A 21,572-nucleotide genomic window follows, 5' to 3' on the forward strand; every position below is an offset into this window, starting at 1 on the left:
TCTATGAATTAGACTCTTTAATTAAAATTAATTTTTATAAAACTAAAAAAAGAATGACCTATTCTAGGACCCTAAAACCCGCATGAGATCTGACCCAGCCCAGCACTTGTAAATTCAGGTGAGTTGAATTTCAGGACATTATTATTGGGTCGGGTTTTGGGTCAGGTCTAAACCTGACTCATGCTCAATCCTAGCAGGTTTGATGCTATCTAGACCCCAATAGGATGGGTTTAGGTTGGACCTTTAAAACCTAATAGACTTTAGGATAAGTTTGGGTTTTAGATCTTGGAAACCCCTAACCCCAACTTAATTATATAAATTAATTACCAAAATATTTCTCATAATAATAATAATAATAAAATTTTTGTAAAAACATCCTAAATTTTTGTAACTAATCCATTATATTTAAAATAATATAAATGCTATTTTGGATTTCAGTATTACTATATGGCTTTGTTCTAAAATATGACGATATTTGTTAAATACGAAATGAGATAGAGTTTTATATGAATTGAATTATTGATATTGTTCAATTTATGTTTATGATTCAATTAGTGGTCTTACAGTACTTCATTAATGTCTGAATGTAACTACTAATAATGTTAGGTTAACTCTATCCAAGCACAAGAAAATTATATCACAAGCAACTTGGGACAGGCCTACATTAAAAGAAATCTGTATTATTGCGGTGGGTGCAAAAAACGCCGTTATATGTCGCCTATTGTGGTGTTTTATGGGACCGTTGCTGTACATAGGGTCTATTGCAATGTTTTTTGGGACCGCCGCTATAGGTATACTCTTTTACGGTGTCATATAGCAGCGGGACATAAAACCGCCACCATATATATGTTTTAGTGGCAGAACATAGATATAGCGGTGCTCTTGAAACCTACCGCAATAAATACATCATCTTGCACAGATGCTATAGCGGTGGTAGAGAAAAACACTGCAATATGTGAGCTGTAACGGCGTTTTGTATGACTGCCACAATAGAGACTCCTTTTTGTGGCGTTTTTCCTTAGTTATAGTGGTAGGTTAGACTGCCACTATAGACCTTTGAATTTCCCAACCCCAAAATTTCCCTTTGTTTTTTCGTCTTACCACTTAAAGATCAAATGATAAATTACACCCAATTGGCATGAAAATTGGCATGCATGTTAAAAACATATAAAAAATGTAATCCAGTGGTTGGATTTTCAAAATATGAATTCAATAATAAGTTATTGGTTGGTGTAACATTTTTTAGAGCTACATCAAGTGTAACTTAAACCCAACCCTATATTTCTTAAATCAATGTGAATTTTGACAAATCTATCGTTAGATTACATTATCTTCATATATTTTTCATGCTTACAAAATTTCAAGGTAATCAAAGATTAATAGTCATGTCATCAATCAATTGTTTAAATTCAAGTTTTTGTAGTTTAAAATAACACATAAAAGATAAGTTTAAAGATCAAATGGTAAATTACATCCGATTGGTATGAAAATTTTCATGCATGTTACGAACATATAGAACATGTAATCCAACGGTTGGATTTTCAAAATACAAATTCAATAATAAGTTATTGGTTGGTGTAACATTTTTTAGAGTTATATTAGGTGTAACTTAAACCCAACCCTATATTTCTTAATTCAATGTGAATTTTGACAAATCTACTGTTAGATTACATTATCTTCATATATTTTTCATACTTACAAAATTTCAAGGTGATCAAAGATTAATAACCATGTCATCAATCAATTGTTTAAATTCAAGTTTTTGTAATTTAAAATAATGCATAAAAGATGAATTTAAAAATCAAATGGTAAATTATACCTGATTGACATGAAAAATGTCATGCCTGTGCAGAACATATAGAACATGTAATCCAACGGTTGGATTTTCAAAATATGAATTCAATAATAATTTATTGGTTGGTGTAACATTTTTTAGAGTTACATTAGATGTAACTTAAACTCAACCCTATTTCTTAATTCAATGTGAATTTTGACAAATCTACCGTTAGATTACATTATCTTCATATATTTTTCATGCTTACAAAATTTCAAGGTGATCAAAGATTAATAGTCATGTCATCAATCAATTGTTTAAATTCAAGTTTTTGTAGTTTAAAATAACGCATAAAAGATGAGTTTAATGATCAAATGGTAAATTACACCCGATTGGCATGAAAATTGTCATGCAGGTTAAGAACATATAAAACATGTAATCTAATGGTTGGATTTTCAAAATATGAATTCAATAATAATTTATTGGTTGGTGTAACATTTTTTAGAGTTACATTAGGTGTAACTTAAACCCAACCCTATATTTCTTAATTCAATGTGAATTTTGACAAATCTACCGTTAGATTACATTATCTTCATATATTTTTCATGCTTACAAAATTTCAAGGTGATCAAAGATTAATAGTCATGTCATCAATCAATTGTTTAAATTCAAGTTTTTGTAGTTTAAAATAATGCATAAAAGATGAGTTTAATGATCAAATGGTAAATTACACCCGATTGGCATGAAAATTTTCATGCAGGTTAAGAACATATAGAACATGTAATCCAACGGTTGGATTTTCAAAATATGAATTCAATAATAATTTATTGGTTGGTGTAACATTTTTTAGAGTTACATTAGGTGCAACTTAAACTCAACCCTATTTCTTAATTCAATGTGAATTTTGACAAATCTACCGTAGATTACATTATCTTCATATATTTTTCATGCTTACAAAATTTCAAGCTGATCAAAAATTAATAGCCATGTCATCAATCAATTATTTAAATTCAAGTTTTTGTAGTTTAAACTAACGCATAAAAGATGAGTTTAAAGATCAAATGGTAAATTCCACCTGATTGGCATGAAAATTGGCATGCATGTTAAGAACATATAGAAAATTTAATCTAATGGTTGGAGTTTCAAAATATGAATTCAATATAATTTATTGGTTGGTGTAACATTTTTTAGAGTTACATCAAGTGTAACATGAACCCAACTCTATATTTTTTAATTCAATGTGAATTTTGACAAATCTAGCATTAGATTACATTATCTTCATATATTTTTCATGCTTACAAAATTTCAAGGCGATCAAAGATTAATAGGCACATCATTAATCAATTGTCTAAATTCAAGTTTTTGTAATTTAAAATGACGCATAAAAGATGAGTTTAAAGATCAAATGGTAAATTCCACCTGATTGGCATGAAAATTGGCATGCATGTTAAGAACATATAGAAAATTTAATCTAATGGTTGGATTTTCAAAGTATGAATTCAATAATAAGTTATTGGTTGGTGTAACATATTTTAGAGTTACATCAGGTATGACATGAACCCAGCCTTATATTTCTTAATTCGATGTTAATTTTGATAAATCTACTATTAGATTACATTATCTTCATATATTTTTCATGTTTACAAAATTTCAAGGTGATCAAAGATTAATAGGTATATCATCAATCAATTGTCTAAATTCAAGTTTTTGTAGTAAAATAATGCATAAAAGATGAGTTTAAAGATCAAATGGTAAATTACACCCGATTGACATGAAAATTGGCATGCATGTTAAGAACATATAATTGTATTGGTAATACTTGAACTGGGTCTTAAGGAATTTTGCAAATAAATTGTGAATTTGTTTGTGTTATGCTAAATTTACAGAACTATGTGGGTGTTCCTTATTTTAATTTTTCAAAATATTAAAAAATAAAAATAAAACTTAGCAGTAGCAGAAAATAATATAAATGGGAATTTCTTTTAGGATATAAAATTATATTAGACCATCTATTAAGTTTGACTAGGTTTAACCAGTTTTAATTAAACTTTGACTGTGTCTTTCTCTAAATCTAACTGTTTGATTGTGACCATAATTTACCAAAATTAACCATTCATTACACTCTTCAAATCCAACGGTTAGATTTCAAATCTAAGTATGGCACATGATAGACATTTGCTGTGTACCTGTATGATTATGTTCAGTCAATTTGACCATCCAATTGGTCTCAGATTTCACCAACACTAATATGTCACCATACTCTTCAATCCTAATGATCAAGATTCAAATATGAATGTCAACAATTTCAATGGTCTTGGGACCATCTATTAAGTTTGACTGAGTTTGACTAACTTTAACTAAACTTTGATCGCGCCTTTCTCTAAATCCAACCGTTTAATTGTGATCATAATTTACTAGAATTAACCTTTTATAACACTCTTCGAATCCAATGGTTAGATTTAAGATATTATTAATTTTTATCTGTTACTTATGAATATTCATTAATTTATCATTATCTCTTTCTATTTATTTTAATAAAAATACACTATCTAATCTTAATTTTAGATATTATTATTCTAATTCATTAAATTCTAATTAATTTTCATTTTAAAAATACTTACAGTGATTACTCCATTAGTGTGTGTGTATATATATATATATATATATTTTTAGGAACATTTTAGTGATTAGTTTTTTTTTAAAGTAAATTTTTATCATTAATTTTTAATAAGGGATTTACTAATGTGTGCCCTTAGGGCATATATTAGCAAAACCATTTTAGGAAACTTTTTTATGGAAAAATAAAAAAGTAATTTACTATTTTGACAGCTTTTTCAATTTCTCATAAAAACTTTCCCAAAATGAATCCTTTTAATAAAAAGGCCACACGTTAAGTCCACACTCCACACATTTCTATTCATCACTTTGCCCGCATAAAATTTCATTTCCCACTTCACAAAACATTTTATTTTCCCATGAATATTTCATTTCCTACTACACAAAACTCTCTCTCATTTTCTCTCTATCTCTCACATTCACTCTCACACACACACAAATCTTCACATTCACATTCACACTCACACACACAGCTTTCGCTAGCACCAAGGAGGAGAGACCAACCAAGCGCCGCCAAGCCCAGCACTGACAAGGCCGAACCCAACTCAGCCCTCCTCCGGCCCAAATCTCCTTTCGATTGCTCAGTGAATTCAAAGTTCCTTTCATTTCAACGATCTTAGCCAGGTACGAACACAAAGATTTTTCTTCCTTTCCCTCTTTTAATGTTGTTTGTTTGTTTGGTCACTGAAAACAATGACATTACAATTCAATTCTCCAACTTTACCTTCAATTTTTAGAGTTAAGCTTTAACTTGTTATCTGTTTGTTATATGTAAAGAGGTTTGAGAAATACATTTGATTGTTGTTACATTTTTGCTAATTTGATTACTACTTATCTAGGGTTTTGGGAAATTAACCGACGCTCATAAAGTGTTTGATGAAATGTCAAGGAAGAAAGTTGTTACTTGGACCGCTGTTATTGATGGGTACTTCAAATTTGGCATTTGGGTTTGATCATTTTTGGACAAACTATATGATCATTTCTTGTGGGACAAATTCCTTTGGAATTTTGGGATTTGTTTATCTGGGGTTCCTTGTTAAAATAAGCACATCAAGTAGTCAGGAAATGTCTAACTCTTCCTTATAATAACACCAAGTCCCACATGAGAAAATTAGAAAGAAAGAGAAAACATATTTGGGTCGAATGGTTAATATGGATAGACTAGCTATAACCCCTGTAGAATTAGACTTTGTGTAACTAGAGTCTAGAGAAAACCGATACTTACCGTAGTATGCAAAAAAAAAAAATTTCACTTGAGCCTTGTAAAGGTAGTGACTTTTTGGTAATGAGATTTATCATTTATGTATGCTTCCTCTTAGAAGTTAGAACCCATGTCTTTGCAAAAGACTCCACTAGAACCCAGCTGAGAAGATCTTTGAGAAGTGAACTAGAGATGGAGCTTCAGACTTCCAGCAAAGTAAGGGTAGTGTTTTATTTGCTTTATTGAGTTGACCACACAATCCGAGTAATAAGTAAATAAAGATGAAATTGTATAAAAAGTAGAAATAGAAAGTCATTGAAAAGACAATCACGTGGGGTTGGGTAATTTCTTGGAAGCTTCCTATTTTACAATGCCCAACATCCATGCTTATTTCCAAAAAAAAAACCAACTAACTATTCTGATTTTATTTTAAAAAAAAAAAAAAAAAAAAAAAAAAACTACTTGGATAAGTTGATTAGGATTTCAAAATAATTGTTCTATTTTGCAATTTTTTTTTTTTTTTTTTGTTCTGTTTCCTTTTGTTTTCTTGGCGGTTTGTTATGTTCAATTTGCTTGATGCTAAACAATTTTACTAGTGTAACCATTGGACTTCTTAATATAAAAATAAACCATGTCTATTGTCTTTACTCTTATTATCTCTATTGATGATGTCCCTAATTTATTTTCAATTTCTTTGTTTTCTTCTCCCTCTACCAATCCAAAGATTGGTGTTTGGTATAAGAATGCTGATTTTGTGTACCTAATCCTAATTTACTAACCATGGCTAGGCTTATAGTATCTTAAAAATCCTCATCAATTGAATCATTTTATCAAATGTGTCAATGAGATGGTACTCTTGAAGCACTGCTCTATATCATGTCCAATTGCCTCATGTCCATGAGTTGAACTCATTCCTTGTTTATACTCTACTACATCTCACTCCAATTATATATGGTCTTCTTGACGACCGCATTAAACATTTATTATGAGATAATCTCTTGTTTTGGTTGTGATGGTATCAATTTTTATTCCTATAGTTGTTTGGAAGTTGCATCTTCCATGTAATAACCCCCCACAAGAATTATAAATGTACTTGAATAGATCAATTGTATTATATCGTCATTCTTTTTTGCATAATAAGCTAATATTGTGGCATTAAGTTGTGATATTTTTTACTTATTTGAGAGCATTCTTCTTGATAAAATTAAATTTTTAAGAGTACTATGCCAATGAGGTCTAGCTCAAATGGCACTACTTCTTTTTGTTAGAGCAAGGTGGAGGGTGAGGTCGTGAGTTCAAGTCTCACCAGGTGTGTTTGTAACTTACTACTAAAAAAGGAAGCTTCAAAGGAAGGTTCTAGTGTACTACCCTTTGCTTGGTTGCTTGTGTTGTGTATTTAGATTTTCCATGTTAATTCAAGTTTTGCTATACCCTTTGTTTCTACCATAGAGCAAAGTTTGCATGTTAATAGCATAGATAACGATTTGTCTATATTCTGGCATGGTTGTGTTGTGAATTGGAAGACAATTATTGTGGATTTTTTTTGTTGCAGCATTGGGATTTGGCAGATAATATCCCTTGTTATTATAATTTTTTTTACTGGAGAAAAAATTATTATTATTTATATCTAAGCTTTTTAAATTTTCATGATTTAATTATATATTTGAGTGTTTTGAATTCTTGTGTGAAGAGTTTGAAGACATATAAATGAAAGGGTATATAAGCTTCCTGAAATTCTTGTTGCTTCAAATATGATTCAGGCTCCATCTATAATATGGTTTGTCACTAGTATGTATCCTTAACTATAACTTAAATATGATTGTTAGATCACTAAAAAAGAAGTACTTGAACTATTTTTTTGAGGGCTGAACCTGAAACTTTGGGTGGGCTATTGTGTGAGGCCTGCATGCAACTATCATGTTCATGTCGGGTTCAGCCATATTTTACCTATTGAAACTTATCATATATTGAAAGCAATTAGCAAGTGCTATTTCAAATCTAGATGGCAAGAAAAATAGGGGCTTTAACCGATAACCTTAGCTTAAAGATATATACATAGTCTATATAAATTACTTAGTTAGTTCATGTACATGTTTGTGTTCCTTATCAGAATCCTCACCTTCTCACTATTTCAAATTATGCATTGCCTCTTTCTTTTTATTTGGAATTTGAACTACTTTTCAATCATACAATCTGAGCATGTTTGTGAGAGATTTCATTTTCTTGTCATTCTATTCCATTTATACGCACTTATTGAGTAATCATAATTTATATGTAGGATGTTCCTCTGGTCTAACAATCTCCAGCTCTCAAAAATCATCAACCGCATCCCATCAACCAAGCAACTTATAAGTTTTATCTTGGTGTTCGAAGACTTTTTTGTATACAAAGAACTACGAAAGAACAACCACATTTTTTGCCAGTGTTGAAGGATATTTTTAAACACTTTGGAACTTTGATTATAGTATTATCTTAATTTGAGTGGTTGTTTTATTCAAAGGACCACATCTTTTTTTGTTAATCTTATAATGAAGGTTATAGACAATGTTATGTATTTGATAATATATTTCTATGTTAATATAATGTTAGTTTGGAGACATTTGTGGTGTTGTTAATTAGTTACATTTGTGGTATTGTCTCAGTAGAACTAAAATTATTACAGGATTTTTGTAATAGGTCTGTGGTTTTAAAACGTAGGGGGAAAAATTAACCTATAGCAGCGGGTAAAAAGCGCCACTAGAGGTCTAAAATTATGTTTTAAATGAAGCTCTATAGCAGCATTTATAACTCGTCGCTAAAGCTTCACACATATAGTGGCGGTTATCTCCGCCACTAAAAGGTGCTTATGTTCTGTTTTACATGAAACCCTATAGTGGCACTTATCCTAAATTCTACTCTCATATGATGGCGGTTTTCTGCTCACCACAAAAAACCAAAAACGCCACTAAAAGGTGTATTAATAGTGGTGTTTTTTTTTTTTGTCACTGCCACAATAGAACTATTGCAACAATGCAAGGCTTGCAGGAGGAACCGCCGCAATAGGCCAAATAGGCCTTCAACGGCATTTTTTGGGCTTTTGCGGCGGTTTTGGCCCGCCGCAATAGCCCAGTTTTTTTGTAGTGCCAATTGCTTAGGTTTCTTAAATATATATAAGTGAAATGAGTTTTTGAATAGAATTTTGCTAAAGTCTATTTGGGTTTGGGAAGGTTCTCTCATCCCAAAGCCAATCATTGTTGTTTTAGTGAAATGGCCTTATTTTCAGAACTATAGAACAATTAGGAGGTCTAAATATTCATGGAAATAATAAAAATTTCTCAACCTATGCTTTGCCATACATTGGTTGATGGGTGAATGTAAGAAGAAGGTATAGTACATCAGGTTTATATATGGTGGTGAAATTCATTTTTTATAGACTTTTCAACTTTGTCATTTTCTCCTTAAGTGTCCATTGTCTTTAATTGATTTGTTAACTTTTTGGACCATAAATGTTAATTTTGATTTTCTATGATCTCCCATGTTAATATAGGTTTTTTTTAACACAAATTATGTAAAGAGTAAATGTGTAGTGAATACCTACAGTGGTACATTAGCATCTATGTATATCAAATATCAACATTATGTATATGTTTACATTAAAATTGCAAGCAATGTACATGAGTAACGATCCTGACTATCTTAGTTGCAACAAGCACAAATGCAAGAATGAATGTATAGTGAGGACTTGTAGTGGTACATTAACATTTCATGTTATTAACATCAAAACAGACATTGAATTTGTGTTGTATAGTGGGGGATTCAAGACACCTTGCATTCTAGGTAGGTCAGGCCCCTTCAATTTTGCCAATCCAAAGAAACCTGATGTAGAATAGACCGCCATGTCCTTTTTGGACTCTCACGCATGCTTGAAATCATCGTGCAAGGCAAAAAAACACTTGTAGAAATCATGGGCCTTAGAGTTAGAATCCTATGAAATTCGGCAGGCTGAAGCAAAACGGCCTTCTGAGCAATACTCATTACTCAACAATTACTCAGGCAATTACTCAGGCTGAATCCTATGAAATTTGCATCTAGCTAGGAATTAGAGATCACTAAATAAGCAATTACTTAGGCAGGCCTAAGTATCCAACCTCACGAGTAAAGTATCCCACTTCCAAGGTTACTCAACAATTTAATTTACAAGGTATAGACTCCAATTTATAAAATTAACCCATTCAAGTTATAATCTCTAATATCAAAACCTCAACACTTAATAAGTAGTTCCCATAAGATTTATGTAATATCATCAAGAGACCCATGACACCAAAATCATAATATTCTCAAAGATGAACAATTTGAATCTTTAACTAGCTCCAAATAATCAATAAAATTATATTCACCATCTATTTCTCATTATAAGCAAAAACCCTCATATTGTTGTTTTATTAATTATAAAATTATTAATTGTTGTTTAACCTAACATAATTTAATTTGTTTGTCTTATATAATGTATTAATTAATTAAATTATTAATTATTGTTTATTAGTTGCTTTTCCCAATTAATTATTGGTTAATTAATATTCCAAACAAACAAAATTAATTAGTTCAACTAATTACTATGGTTGTTTGATACTTCCCTACTTTTTTTTTTTTTTTTTTGAGAATGAACGTAGGGATTTTATTGAACTTGATTTGCCAAAGTGGCCAAATCATTTTGATACTTCCCTACTTGGAATATCACACTATTACTTAACAAAAAAAAAAAAAAAAGTCAATAAATTGTGCAACACAAAAATATATAGGCCGTATAGCTTAAGTCCAAGTCTAAAAAAGAGTGATTTATTACATATTTTATGACCATTAGTTGAACTAATCAACTAGCACACAGCACACAACCATATTTATTAATGATTAGTTGCACACTTGCACTAGCACTAGCACACAACACACTTGCACTACCCCGGCCCCATGCCCCCATCCACCCCCTAATTCAACAGACAAGCCCCAATGCCCTATGGCCCTCAATCACAAGACTAGAGTCAATCAGATAAAGCCAATTTATTGTATCTCACCAAAAGACACCAACACCAACACTAAAAAACAATTAATAATCTCACCAACACCAACACCGAATAAAGCCAAAAACAGGGTAAATATTAATAAAGAGAGACTGAGACTAAGATGAAATATGGAGCAGGGAGGCTTGAGGCTGATAGGCGGCACCATCAGGCACAATGGCAAGGCGAGGAAGACTGATCAAGTAGCACGTCGAGATGTAGCTTTCGTCTGTTTGAATGGGAGATCGAGTTTGAGGCCCGATCTGGCAAGAGATCTCCTTCTCTGTCCATTCCGTTGGTCGTTGCATGACTTGTGTCTGTGAAGTGTTTGAGGCCTGATCTGATTTTAGTATGTTAGGCTAGGTTTTTTTTTTTTTTTTTTTTTTTTTTTTTTAAGAATCTATGGGTTACTTGGTTTGCTACCATCTGTTGGGCTTGTCGTGGGCTTGCCGCTTGCTTTGTTACAATTTTTTTTTTCTTTTTCAGATTTTAGTTCAAATATTTTTTTTGGGTTTTTTTCTTTTTTGTTGGTTGAAAGTAGAACAAATAAAAAAAAAATTTAGGGTGTTCCTAAATTTAAGTTCCTAATTTTTTTTTTAAGGATAAACAAATAAAAATTTTTAATTATTATATATAATTTTTTTTTTTTTCAGTTCAGGGTGTTCCTAGGAACACCCTAGGACCAACGTGGCATCACCACTGATTGTAATAACTATAAACCCACTCATCAAATAAATCCACCAAGACAAAATCCATACATACAAACACATAAATATCACTTCCAAAACTCATAAATCACATGAGTGTCATTATCAAAACTTAGATAAAGAAAACCTCTAGCAAAAGCATATAAATGCACCAAAAGATTAGGAATTTTTATCTCAAATAATAGAGATGAGTGAACTTTAACTTTTTTCTATGGAGTTTTTTGGTAAACTTCGCCAGAAAAAGGTGGTGGAGGTGGTGGTGGTATGGAGGTACACCAGTGGGGCAGTGAGGGAGAAAGTGAGGAAGAAATGTGTGTTTTGTGAAATGAAAAGGAATGAGAGCTGCCCATCAATAGCCAGCCAAGAGGGAGATATTTTGAGAGAAATGAGTGGTTGGGAATTAAGGGGGCAGGTGGGGTCCTGTGAGCCATAAAAATTCTGACTATTTTTTTTTTTTTTTTTTAGAACCTGGGGCTTTACATAGGATGTCCATGGGGGGAAAAATTTGCTTAACCTATACTTTGTCATGCAACGGTTGATAGGTGAATGGGAGGAGAATCTATAGTACATCAAGTGTATAAAATTTCTCCAAATTTTGATGGAGACTAAATTTTATTATAAACATCTCTATCATATGTATACCTAGCTAGGGAAAGCTATACTCTAAAAAGTAAAACAAGAAGCTATACTTATGACAATAATAAAGATGTTATCATACAAAAAATTGTATTATATTGTAGTTGTCTAATTGATAAATATGATTATCTTTTATAAATGTCTAAATTCTACTATGACTAATTATAATTTGTAAAAAAAATGAATCCAAGCACTAATAAGAAAATGACACATGCCCTATAATGTGCAATGCACATGACTTAGTTAGTTAGGTTAAGTGAGTCATATGTACATGACAAGTACATATGTGATCTTTCTATCGGTGGTATTGGAGTCCAATATTCTGAACATGTTTGGAGCTAAACACTATCATATTAAATTCTTTACATGTTAGAGAACTAAATGTTAGTGAAAATTTCATATTTATTAAGACTTTGAAAATGACATATATGACCAAATGGTATCAATACACCATAATGAAGAGGCCAAGAGCCCAATAATTTAAAGATGAACTGTGTTGAGATTTTATCTATAAAGTCACGGTACACCGAAAGAAGAAGAAGAAGAAAAATTTTCAATAGGAGGTTTAATCTTTAACATGTATTCTTAGAGCACTCTTTAACACTACCCTTATAGAAATCTAGCGAAAACATTAGGTAATTAATTAAATGGATATGAAAACTTTCTTTGTTCTTGAACAAGAATTTTGAGAATGCACAAGAATGATATTGTGGGAAGGGAAAATGCTAGAACCCATGTGGGAACTACGAAGTCTTTATCTTTTTTCGGTATCTTAATGTCTTTCTCTCTCCTACCCAACAAGAGGTTGCTAAAGCCTTCCTACAATATCATTGCTTGCCCAATTATTATATTGAATTTTATAAGAAAAATGCTAAAAATACTAATACAGATTTTTACTATAAAAAGTTTACAAACTAATGTGAAAGCACCTCAATACATAATAATAAATAAATACTCCGTATCTTCTTAGAAGGAAAATTATAGATTCCTTTGGGAGTATCATAAATATGTACTCTCTCTTTCATATATAATCTCACTAAGATTATCAAAAAACATATATAATCTCACCAATTAAATTCATGGTAAAACTCACGATTCATGTGAGAATGAGGAATACGCATTTATAGAAATCCTAGAGTAAAGACTTATTTAAGACGTATTTAATAAAATTTATAATATTACTAATTAATATCACTTATTTAATAACTATGCTAGAAAGGTAAGACTTTTTTTTTTTTTTTTTTTTTTTTGAGAAACAGGTAAGACTTAAGAGGTAATCATTTAATAAAGCAATTTTACATTAAGAAAGCTAGTATACATTAGTAGAATCTTACTTCTAGATTGGAAACAAATTTTGGGACAATCTATAATGGAAGAGTGAATTTATTTTTTATTTTTGGTAAAAGAGTGAATTTATGATGAACTTGAAATAAGGCAAAAGATGGGGTAACCACCAAAACAAAACAAAATTCACAAAAGGTGAACAAGACGAAATGGAAGTAGTTTCAAGTATCAACGCAATCAAAGATGTTACGCCAAGAAACCAGTATTATTGAATTGGTCCAATTATATATGCATCGCTTGCTGTATTGGACCATATAATTCTCCATCTCCATTATTATTCTTATCTACCAAAAATTAATTTTTATCAAACTTATCAACCAAATTCAGACATTCCAAGCATCAACGTCCTAGAAAGAAACGGTGGCACAAAAAAGAAGGGGAAAAAATGCTTATCCAATTATCACAATTCACAAGTCATGACCTTTATATTCTCTCTTAGAATTGCAATATTTTTTCTATCCTTCCAAACATGGTTTTTCCTTGCACTTCTCTCATGGAACCTTGTAGTTTTTCTTGGGTTTTCAGAGTATTCTTCTCACTACTCATTTTCTTTCTTGGTTCTTCTCTTTCTTTATCTTGGTCATTGCACCCTTCACTTATAAACTCCACAGCCATGCACCATCATTACACTGCCATATCCGAGTTCCGCTTACTAAATAGAAGAACGTTGAGGGAGTGCCCCAATCGAAGCCCTTATCTCCAAGTGAATGTTAGTTTGAGTTCCAACCTTTCAGATGAAGAATATGTCAATGTTACTGTCAATGGAGCTTTGCTTCCCTCAGAGCATGATTGGGTCGCCATGATTTCGCCTTCTCATTCTAAGTAAGAATAAAAGTTAAATAACTTTATTTCATTTGTAAGTATGTATTAGACTATGTTTAGCTTTTTTTAACACCCCCCCCCCCCCCCCTCTTTTCTTGGATCTCTTTTCCTTACACATGCAGTGTTGAAAATTGTCCATTAAATGAGATTCTTTATGCACAAACTGGTGATCTTAGCTCACTTCCTCTACTCTGCCATTATCCTGTTAAGGTAAACACTAAACACAACAGTAGTCTTAAAATAAAATCCAGCTAATGCTACTTGTATCTTTGTTTCTTCAAGAGTTATTTTTATTCCAAGTATATATATATATATATATATATATATATATATATATATATATTACTTTTAAATAAAAATAAAAAGCATCAACAGCATGTCTTATCTGTACAATTATACAATGTAGATCCTCAAGTTTTGTGTGATGCTCCAACTAAAGTTTTATTGAAATTTTATTCTTTTCATTATTACCCACATGTTAATTATAAGTGAATAAATTTTTATTTGTTAGTTTCAAATTTGAGGACACAATTTTTTAGATTGAGTCCGCATATATTACTAATTAAATGAAATATCAAATATTTACAAATGTCATCACTAAGCTAGTATTTTGTTACTATAGATGATTTTCAAGTTTTATATCTACCATTACATTTTTTTTTTTTTTTAAGTAGTAAAACATGGAAAATTCTTAGGTATTCTCGAAGCACAGAGAAATGGTGCTCTCTCCTCTCACATTTATGGTGAACCCCACCATGAATTTAATGAGTAGATACCACCATGAATATGAGAAGAGAGAATACTATTCTCTGTACTCCAGAAATACCTAAGAATTTCAATTACTCATAAGACATTACATATAAATGGGATAATTTTGGAAAGTATTAATAGACTTCAATATGTATAAATTTGAAAACAATTATTAATGTTTCATGTATGCACAACAACTAACTCACAAAACCTAAATACCAAACATATTCCATTCTTGACCATATAATCATCTCAGTATTTATGAATCCACCAATGAGTGTCCTTAGATATTTACTAATAGACTATTTAAAAAAGTTTTAATACCACTTTTATGCGAAATATTAAAAAACTGTAAAAAAAAATAATAATAATTACTTTTTTCTTTATCCATAAAAAATTTTAAAAAATATTTTCTAAACTAATGCTCTTAGAGCATCATTACCCTTCTCTCATTCCTTAATATTGGTGCTACCTTGTAATCATACAACAAAATATATCTGTTTTTTGTTTTTTTTTTTTTTTTTTTTTGTTAATGAATGAAATTAAATTGGTCAAGAAGTAGGAGCATCATATAAAAACGGCACAGGTGGTCACATTTATAACGTAACTAAAAAAGTCACGTCTAAATGTCATTATGTTCAAGTGACAAAAGGGTGGCTGATATCAAAGTGGAGACATTGGAAATTAGTTAGCAGACAATGCATGGCGTAATGGTCATAAATACGTCGTTCACTTGCTTCTAAGGTTTGCTCTTAATTATTTCCAGCGGCAAAGGCATTTCTGGAGTGTACATTTCCTTTCCCTCTCCTTTTCTAGAATGTACATGTAATCATCCACAACATATTTCATAACACATTCAAAGTGACAAGTTGTTATTAGTTTTATTGATACGCAAAAAAATAATTCTAATAATAAGAGCACAAGTTAAAAACAGTAACAATTTTCCACCTAAAATCAGTAATAATTGTAGCAAGTGCAATTTTGTTAAGCTCATAGGTTACACACTTCACATTTAGTAGGACAAGATTTAGCTCCAAATTAGTTTAGAGTTTTAAAACTATTTATGTACATTATTTAAACAGGTCACATAATCCATTTAAAAATTCATATGACTAAAACTACATATAGATTGTCTCTTAAATTATCACACAGTGGTTTGGAGGAAAATGGTTCTAAACTTATTTGAAGCTAATTTTTTTCCTTACCAAGGTAGGATTGCAACTTGCATGGGTGATATCCCAAATGCTAGGTCTCTTAATGAATGTACAAGGAGAGAGAGAGAGAGAGAGAGAAGTGGAGTTGAGGAAAGAAGTTACAATAGATAACTAAAAAAATATGAGTTTGACTTACTTCTAGTACTTTTTTAACTGAACATGTCCTTTTGTTTTAAATATACAATAGTAAGTGGTAGTGGGTTTTATCTCCACCCTTTTATTTAGTTAGTAGATAATATGACAATTTGTCATTAAAACAAAAGGAAATTTCAATTAAAAAAGTACTAGAGATAAGTCAAACCCAAAAAATATGGTGGTGAAATTCATTTGTTATAGACTTTTCAACTTTGTCACTTTCTCTTTTAGTCTCCATTGTTGTCTTTAATTGACTTGTTTACTTTTTGGTCTTAAATGTTATTAATTAATCATTGATTTTCTATGATCTCCCATGTTCTTATTGCTTTCTTGAACTCAAATTATGTATAGGGTAAATGTGTAGTGAGGACATGCAGTGGTACATTAACATTTATGCATATCAAATCCTAACATTATGCATATGTTTATATTAAAATTGCAGGCAATGTACATGAGTAACGATCCTGACTATCTCAGTTGCAAGAAGCAGGAATGCAAGAAATATGACAAGGGTAAATGTGTAGTGAGGACTTGTAGTGGTACGTTAACATTTCATGTTATTAACATCAGAACCGACATTGAATTCCTGTTGTTTGGTGGGGGATTTGGCACCCCTTGCGTTCTAAGTAGGTCAGGCCCTATCAGTTTTGCCAATCCAAAGAAGCCTTTATATGGACATATCTCAAGTGTAGATTCAACTGGAACTTCGGTAAGCAACCATATATAGTATAATTATCATTATTTGATATATGAATTAGGAAACCTACTTTTTTTCTTTTTTTTTTCTTTTTTGAGAAACATTAGGAAAACCTACTTAAAAGTTAAAACACAATAATATATAGTTATTATCTTGCAATGAGACTATACTCTTAATTACAAAATTGAGTTTTAGATATAAGAACAGCTTCTTTAACTCAATTAACAAATTTTCATATCCATGTGATCATTATTCTAATTTTAACACTTTAAGTGACTTTTTTTGTGCATACAGATGAGATTAACATGGGTGAGTGGGGATAAGGAACCTCAACAAGTTCAATATAAGGATGGAAAAACAAAGTTATCAGAAGTAACTACATTTTCACAAGATAATATGTGTAGTAAGTTCCTCAACCTACTTTTGTTCTTCTTCTTTTCTTCCCTTTTGTCCCCAAAATTAGGATTTCAAGTTTTCAACTCTTTATATCTTATTCTCTATACATTATTTGTAAACATGATTGCTTCCTTTTAATCTAAAACTAAAATTCCAAAGGCAACAGTGCTACTATAGCAATGCTTTAACTTCCATGCAAACGTAGGGAGTCAGAAATGCACACACAGAAAGTCAGAAATGCGCCATGGAAGTTGCATAGAGTTTTTCAAATATAAATAGGATGGTTGAAAGTCATATTGTACCATTTTCTTACCAACATCTTCTACTGACACTGTGTGTGTTATGTTGTGAAATTAATAGCTTCAGATTTACCAAGTCCAGCAAAGGACTTTGGGTGGCATGACCCTGGATTCATTCATTCCGCAGTGATGACAGAACTCAAACCTTCAAGTACCTTTTGGTACAGATATGGAAGGTTAAGAATACTTTTACTTCAAATAGTTATAATCTTTACTAGGAAAATGCTATTCTTACTTCAAATTATTATTGAATTTAGAAAATGTTATTCCATCACTTGGCTTGTATACTGTAAAATAATGCCCGACATAATTTCCATATCATTTTCAAATAAACATGCACACATAATGCATAGGCCACATTATCAATGGGTCCATAAAATTAAGATCCATCGATGTCTTGGTCAGACGATAATAAATATAAAATGTGTTATAGGTTAAAATCTTATTATATCTATCAAATTTATATAGTGATTGAGAGAAAAAAAAAATTAAGAAAAATCTCATTGTATGGCATTACTACAGCAAAACTAACAAAAAAAAAGCATATATATATATATATAATATGTGTAGTGATCATTTATATTGTATACAGTGATTCAGCTGGTTGGAGTGAACAAATTCAATTTCGAACTCCACCTGCTGGAGGATCCGATGAACTCAAATTTGTAGCATACGGTGATATGGGAAAGGCTCCTCGTGATCCTTCTGTTGAGCACTACATTCAGGTAGGATGCATTTGCTATTGCAAAACACAACACTCCAAAATTTATTTTGAGAATCTTGTCTAGATCAAAGTCCTGTAAATTAACTAAGTTCTCAGAAATTACGTACCTTGCTATACATTGTTCATTCATGTATGATCAAGCTTGCATTAATTCAAATAAAACAACCACGCATGATAACAAATTCACACTTTTACTTTGATTTTAACTTGAATTTGAAAATTGATACTTCTAGCAACACAAACCTATTGAATATAATACAAACTTATTAATATTATCAATAAGGCTCATGTAGTCATGTACTAACCCCCTTTTTTTTTAATCTTGTGACACAGCCAGGATCCCTCTCAGTGATTAATGCCATTGCAGATGAAGTGAATTCAAACAACATAGACTCAGTCTTTCACATTGGAGATATAAGCTATGCCACGGGCTTTTTAGTAGAATGGGACTTTTTTCTTCACCAAATAAGCCATGTGGCATCGCGAGTTTCTTACATGACTGCAATTGGAAACCATGAGAGGTATCCTTATCACCAAAATATATACTTCTTTTTTGGCTTAAAATCATCTACATATACATACTTGAATAAGCATGTCACTTGTCATTCTTGATAATAATACATGCAAACACTATCAATGGGATTAAGGTTTAAGTAAATTCTACAATCTCTTTAAGAGGCTCAAAAATTATAGACAAATTGTTAGACAATGGGCATATTTTTATTTTCAGCTCTGCATCTCCAACTCACCATATAGGCCTCATAACTCCCTCAAATGTGAACTACACGCATTGATTTATCATGACATACTATTTTAAAACCCTAAAGAAATCAGAAACAAAATACATGTAAGGTACGTGCATATGTGCATATAAAATTTTCTTCTCTTTTTCAGGGATTACATATTCTCAGGATCTGTGTATATTACTCCTGACTCAGGAGGAGAATGTGGAGTTCCTTATGAAACTTATTTTCCCATGCCAACCCCAGCAAAGGATAAGCCATGGTATTCCATAGATCAAGGAAGTATTCACTTCACTGTGATTTCTACAGAGCACAATTGGTCACCAAATTCTGAGCAGGTTAGATGAATCAAATGCTTATGTCTTTTATATTCCATGTATAGAGTTTTTTTTTTTTTTTTTTAAATCTAATTTGATATCACCTTCTTTTACATATATGTAATGGACATACTGTATCTTTCAGTATCAATGGATGACGAAGGACATGGCTTCAGTTGATCGATCAAGAACCCCTTGGTTGATTTTCACAGGGTAAGTGAATCTTACATGTAGCAACAATGTTTTTCAAATTAAATTTTTTCATTCTTGAAGGTGTAATTTTAGCATTTGTGCATCTTTGTTTGTTCACTTTTTGTGGCTTGTGCATGTTTGCAATAGGAAATTCCTTTAGATTCGGGCCCAACTTATGTATTTCAATCTGTGATTCTCATTATTTCTACCTGATGATACCAGACTCTGCTGATCAAAAATAGTTTTCTAAGACAATGTAATTTAAAAGAAATTAACAGTGACAATATTGCAATGTTCTTGCACTATGATCAAATATTAGCTTTATTTATGATCAAGTGGTGACAATGATCAAAGAGAGGGATGTTCAACTATGATGGTGGAATATGATTTATTTTTGTCCTAATAAAATGAAACATTTAAAAATTGCAGGCATAGACCTATGTATTCTTCTTTAAATGCATTCATGGGCGTTGATAATAAATTTGTTAAGGAAGTAGAACCATTACTATTAGCAAACAAGGTAAGCTCCTTTGGCCTATCTATTAATCCTTTGTTAGCTTAACTAGCTAGGTCAAGGTATGAAAATGGGTATTTTTGGTTGCTTTGAACCAGGTTGATTTGGCATTCTTTGGCCACATTCATAATTATGAGAGAACTTGCTCGATTTACCAACAAGAATGCAAGGCCATGCCTACAAAAGATAGAAATGGGATTGACACATATGACCACAGCAATTATAGTGCCCCTGTGCATGCAGTGATTGGAATGGCTGGCTTTTCCTTGGATAAGTTCACAAATGATGTAAGCAGATATCAATCTCTTTCTCCATTTTCTATTATATGTGTGTCCTCTTTTTTCCGGGTCCGGGTTTGAGACTATCTATAAACAAAATATATGACATTAATAACAAACACAAACATTATATGTGTGTGCACGCACGCACATGCACATGATAGCTAAGTGAACGTATTTTTGCCCATAGGTACGAGCAAATAAATGGAGTTTATCAAGGATTTCTGAGTATGGTTATCTAAGAGCGCATGCAACAAAGAAAGAGATAAAATTAGAGGTAAGCTTGCATGAACAATTCTGAAATCCACCTGAAAATGGAAAAAGAGAGCTATTTTATTTGAAAAGAGAGAACATTAGTTAAGAGTTTTGGAAAGCTACCGAGTATGAACTTTTTCTTCTTTACCAACTAGTAATTGTGTATATTCTGCTTTTTTCTTTGGGTTAGATTTATTAAAGTTGCCTCACTCAACTCCTGTAATTTTGCAGTTTGTAAATTCAAATACAAAGAAAGTTGGGGACAGTTTTCGCATCATTAAAAGGTGAAGGTAACTCGAAAAGAGAGGGAGACAAGGACCTCCTCCCTCCACCATGGATCGTTGGATGATTTCTTTTTATAGTTATTTACAAATGTCACTTGATTTATTTTGTCCAAATATAATGATTTGATGGGTAGAAGGTTTTACATCAAAAAATAAAAGATGTATAGAAGGTCAAGAGAAAATAGTAGCGGCTACTCTGTTTTTTTTTTTTTTTTTTTGGCTGAATAATAGTAGTCGCCACTTTGAGGATTATTCTTTGTTCTTATTTTATCAATTGTTTTTAGATGTAACTTATATTTCTCAGTAATGAAAATTTTAACATTTTCCCTTCAAAAAACATAGTAGTCACTACTTGATTACATTGACTTCCAACATAATAGAAATCCAGACATTAACTCAAATTCAATATGAAGAAGCTTTTATTCTAAGAGCTAACATTGAGATGACATATTAGAGAAAAAAATATACAGAGGATGAACCCAATCCATCTTAATCTTAGAGAAAGAGAGAAGATGGCAATGGGCCCATCTGAGTTACAACTAACAGCCCAACGGGCCAAGTTATGAGGCAAAAAGTTTACATCTCTCCAAAAAAAAAAAAAAAAAAAAAATCCAACAAGACAGAATTAAGGGCAGTCTTTA

The 21,572-nt window shown here is 31.4% G+C and overlaps 1 protein-coding gene and 1 long non-coding RNA gene across 3 annotated transcripts; both read left to right on the top strand.

Moving 5' to 3' along the window:
- Positions 1–4,701: 4,701 nt before the first annotated feature.
- On the top strand, positions 4,702–8,190 carry LOC126723734 (uncharacterized). Its single transcript, XR_007654440.1, has 2 exons — positions 4,702–5,014; positions 7,870–8,190. It is a non-coding gene; the product is annotated as an uncharacterized LOC126723734 (long non-coding RNA).
- A 5,383-nt stretch (positions 8,191–13,573) lies between these two features.
- Positions 13,574–21,182, top strand: LOC126723731 (probable inactive purple acid phosphatase 27). 2 transcript variants are annotated; one of them, XM_050427519.1, is made up of 13 exons: positions 13,575–14,133; positions 14,256–14,343; positions 16,675–16,941; positions 17,224–17,332; positions 17,686–17,800; positions 18,217–18,349; positions 18,682–18,869; positions 19,243–19,429; positions 19,554–19,621; positions 20,030–20,120; positions 20,213–20,401; positions 20,583–20,669; positions 20,879–21,182. In XM_050427519.1, exons 1-13 carry the CDS (start codon positions 13,781–13,783, stop codon positions 20,933–20,935), a joined length of 1,932 nt encoding a protein of 643 aa, XP_050283476.1. In that variant the 5' UTR covers positions 13,575–13,780; the 3' UTR covers positions 20,936–21,182. The 2 variants fall into 2 exon arrangements, 1 of the variants encoding a protein (XP_050283476.1); XR_007654439.1 differs by lacking the exon at positions 20,030–20,120 and having other exon boundaries at positions 13,574–14,133; positions 20,879–20,937.
- Positions 21,183–21,572: the final 390 nt, after the last annotated feature.

The sequence above is a fragment of the Quercus robur genome, chromosome 4 (assembly GCF_932294415.1).
Source record: "Quercus robur chromosome 4, dhQueRobu3.1, whole genome shotgun sequence".
In the NCBI taxonomy this organism is placed as follows: Eukaryota; Viridiplantae; Streptophyta; class Magnoliopsida; order Fagales; family Fagaceae; genus Quercus; species Quercus robur.

Excerpts from the sequence above, each read along its gene's own strand:
- LOC126723731 (XM_050427519.1), top strand. The coding sequence starts at position 13,781 with ATGGTTTTTCCTTGCACTTCTCTCATGGAACCTTGTAGTTTTTCTTGG. Across the intron at positions 18,350-18,681 it reads CTGTTGAGCACTACATTCAG|CCAGGATCCCTCTCAGTGAT; the intron begins GTAGGATGCATT and ends CTTGTGACACAG. Across the intron at positions 20,670-20,878 it reads AGAAAGAGATAAAATTAGAG|TTTGTAAATTCAAATACAAA; the intron begins GTAAGCTTGCAT and ends GTAATTTTGCAG.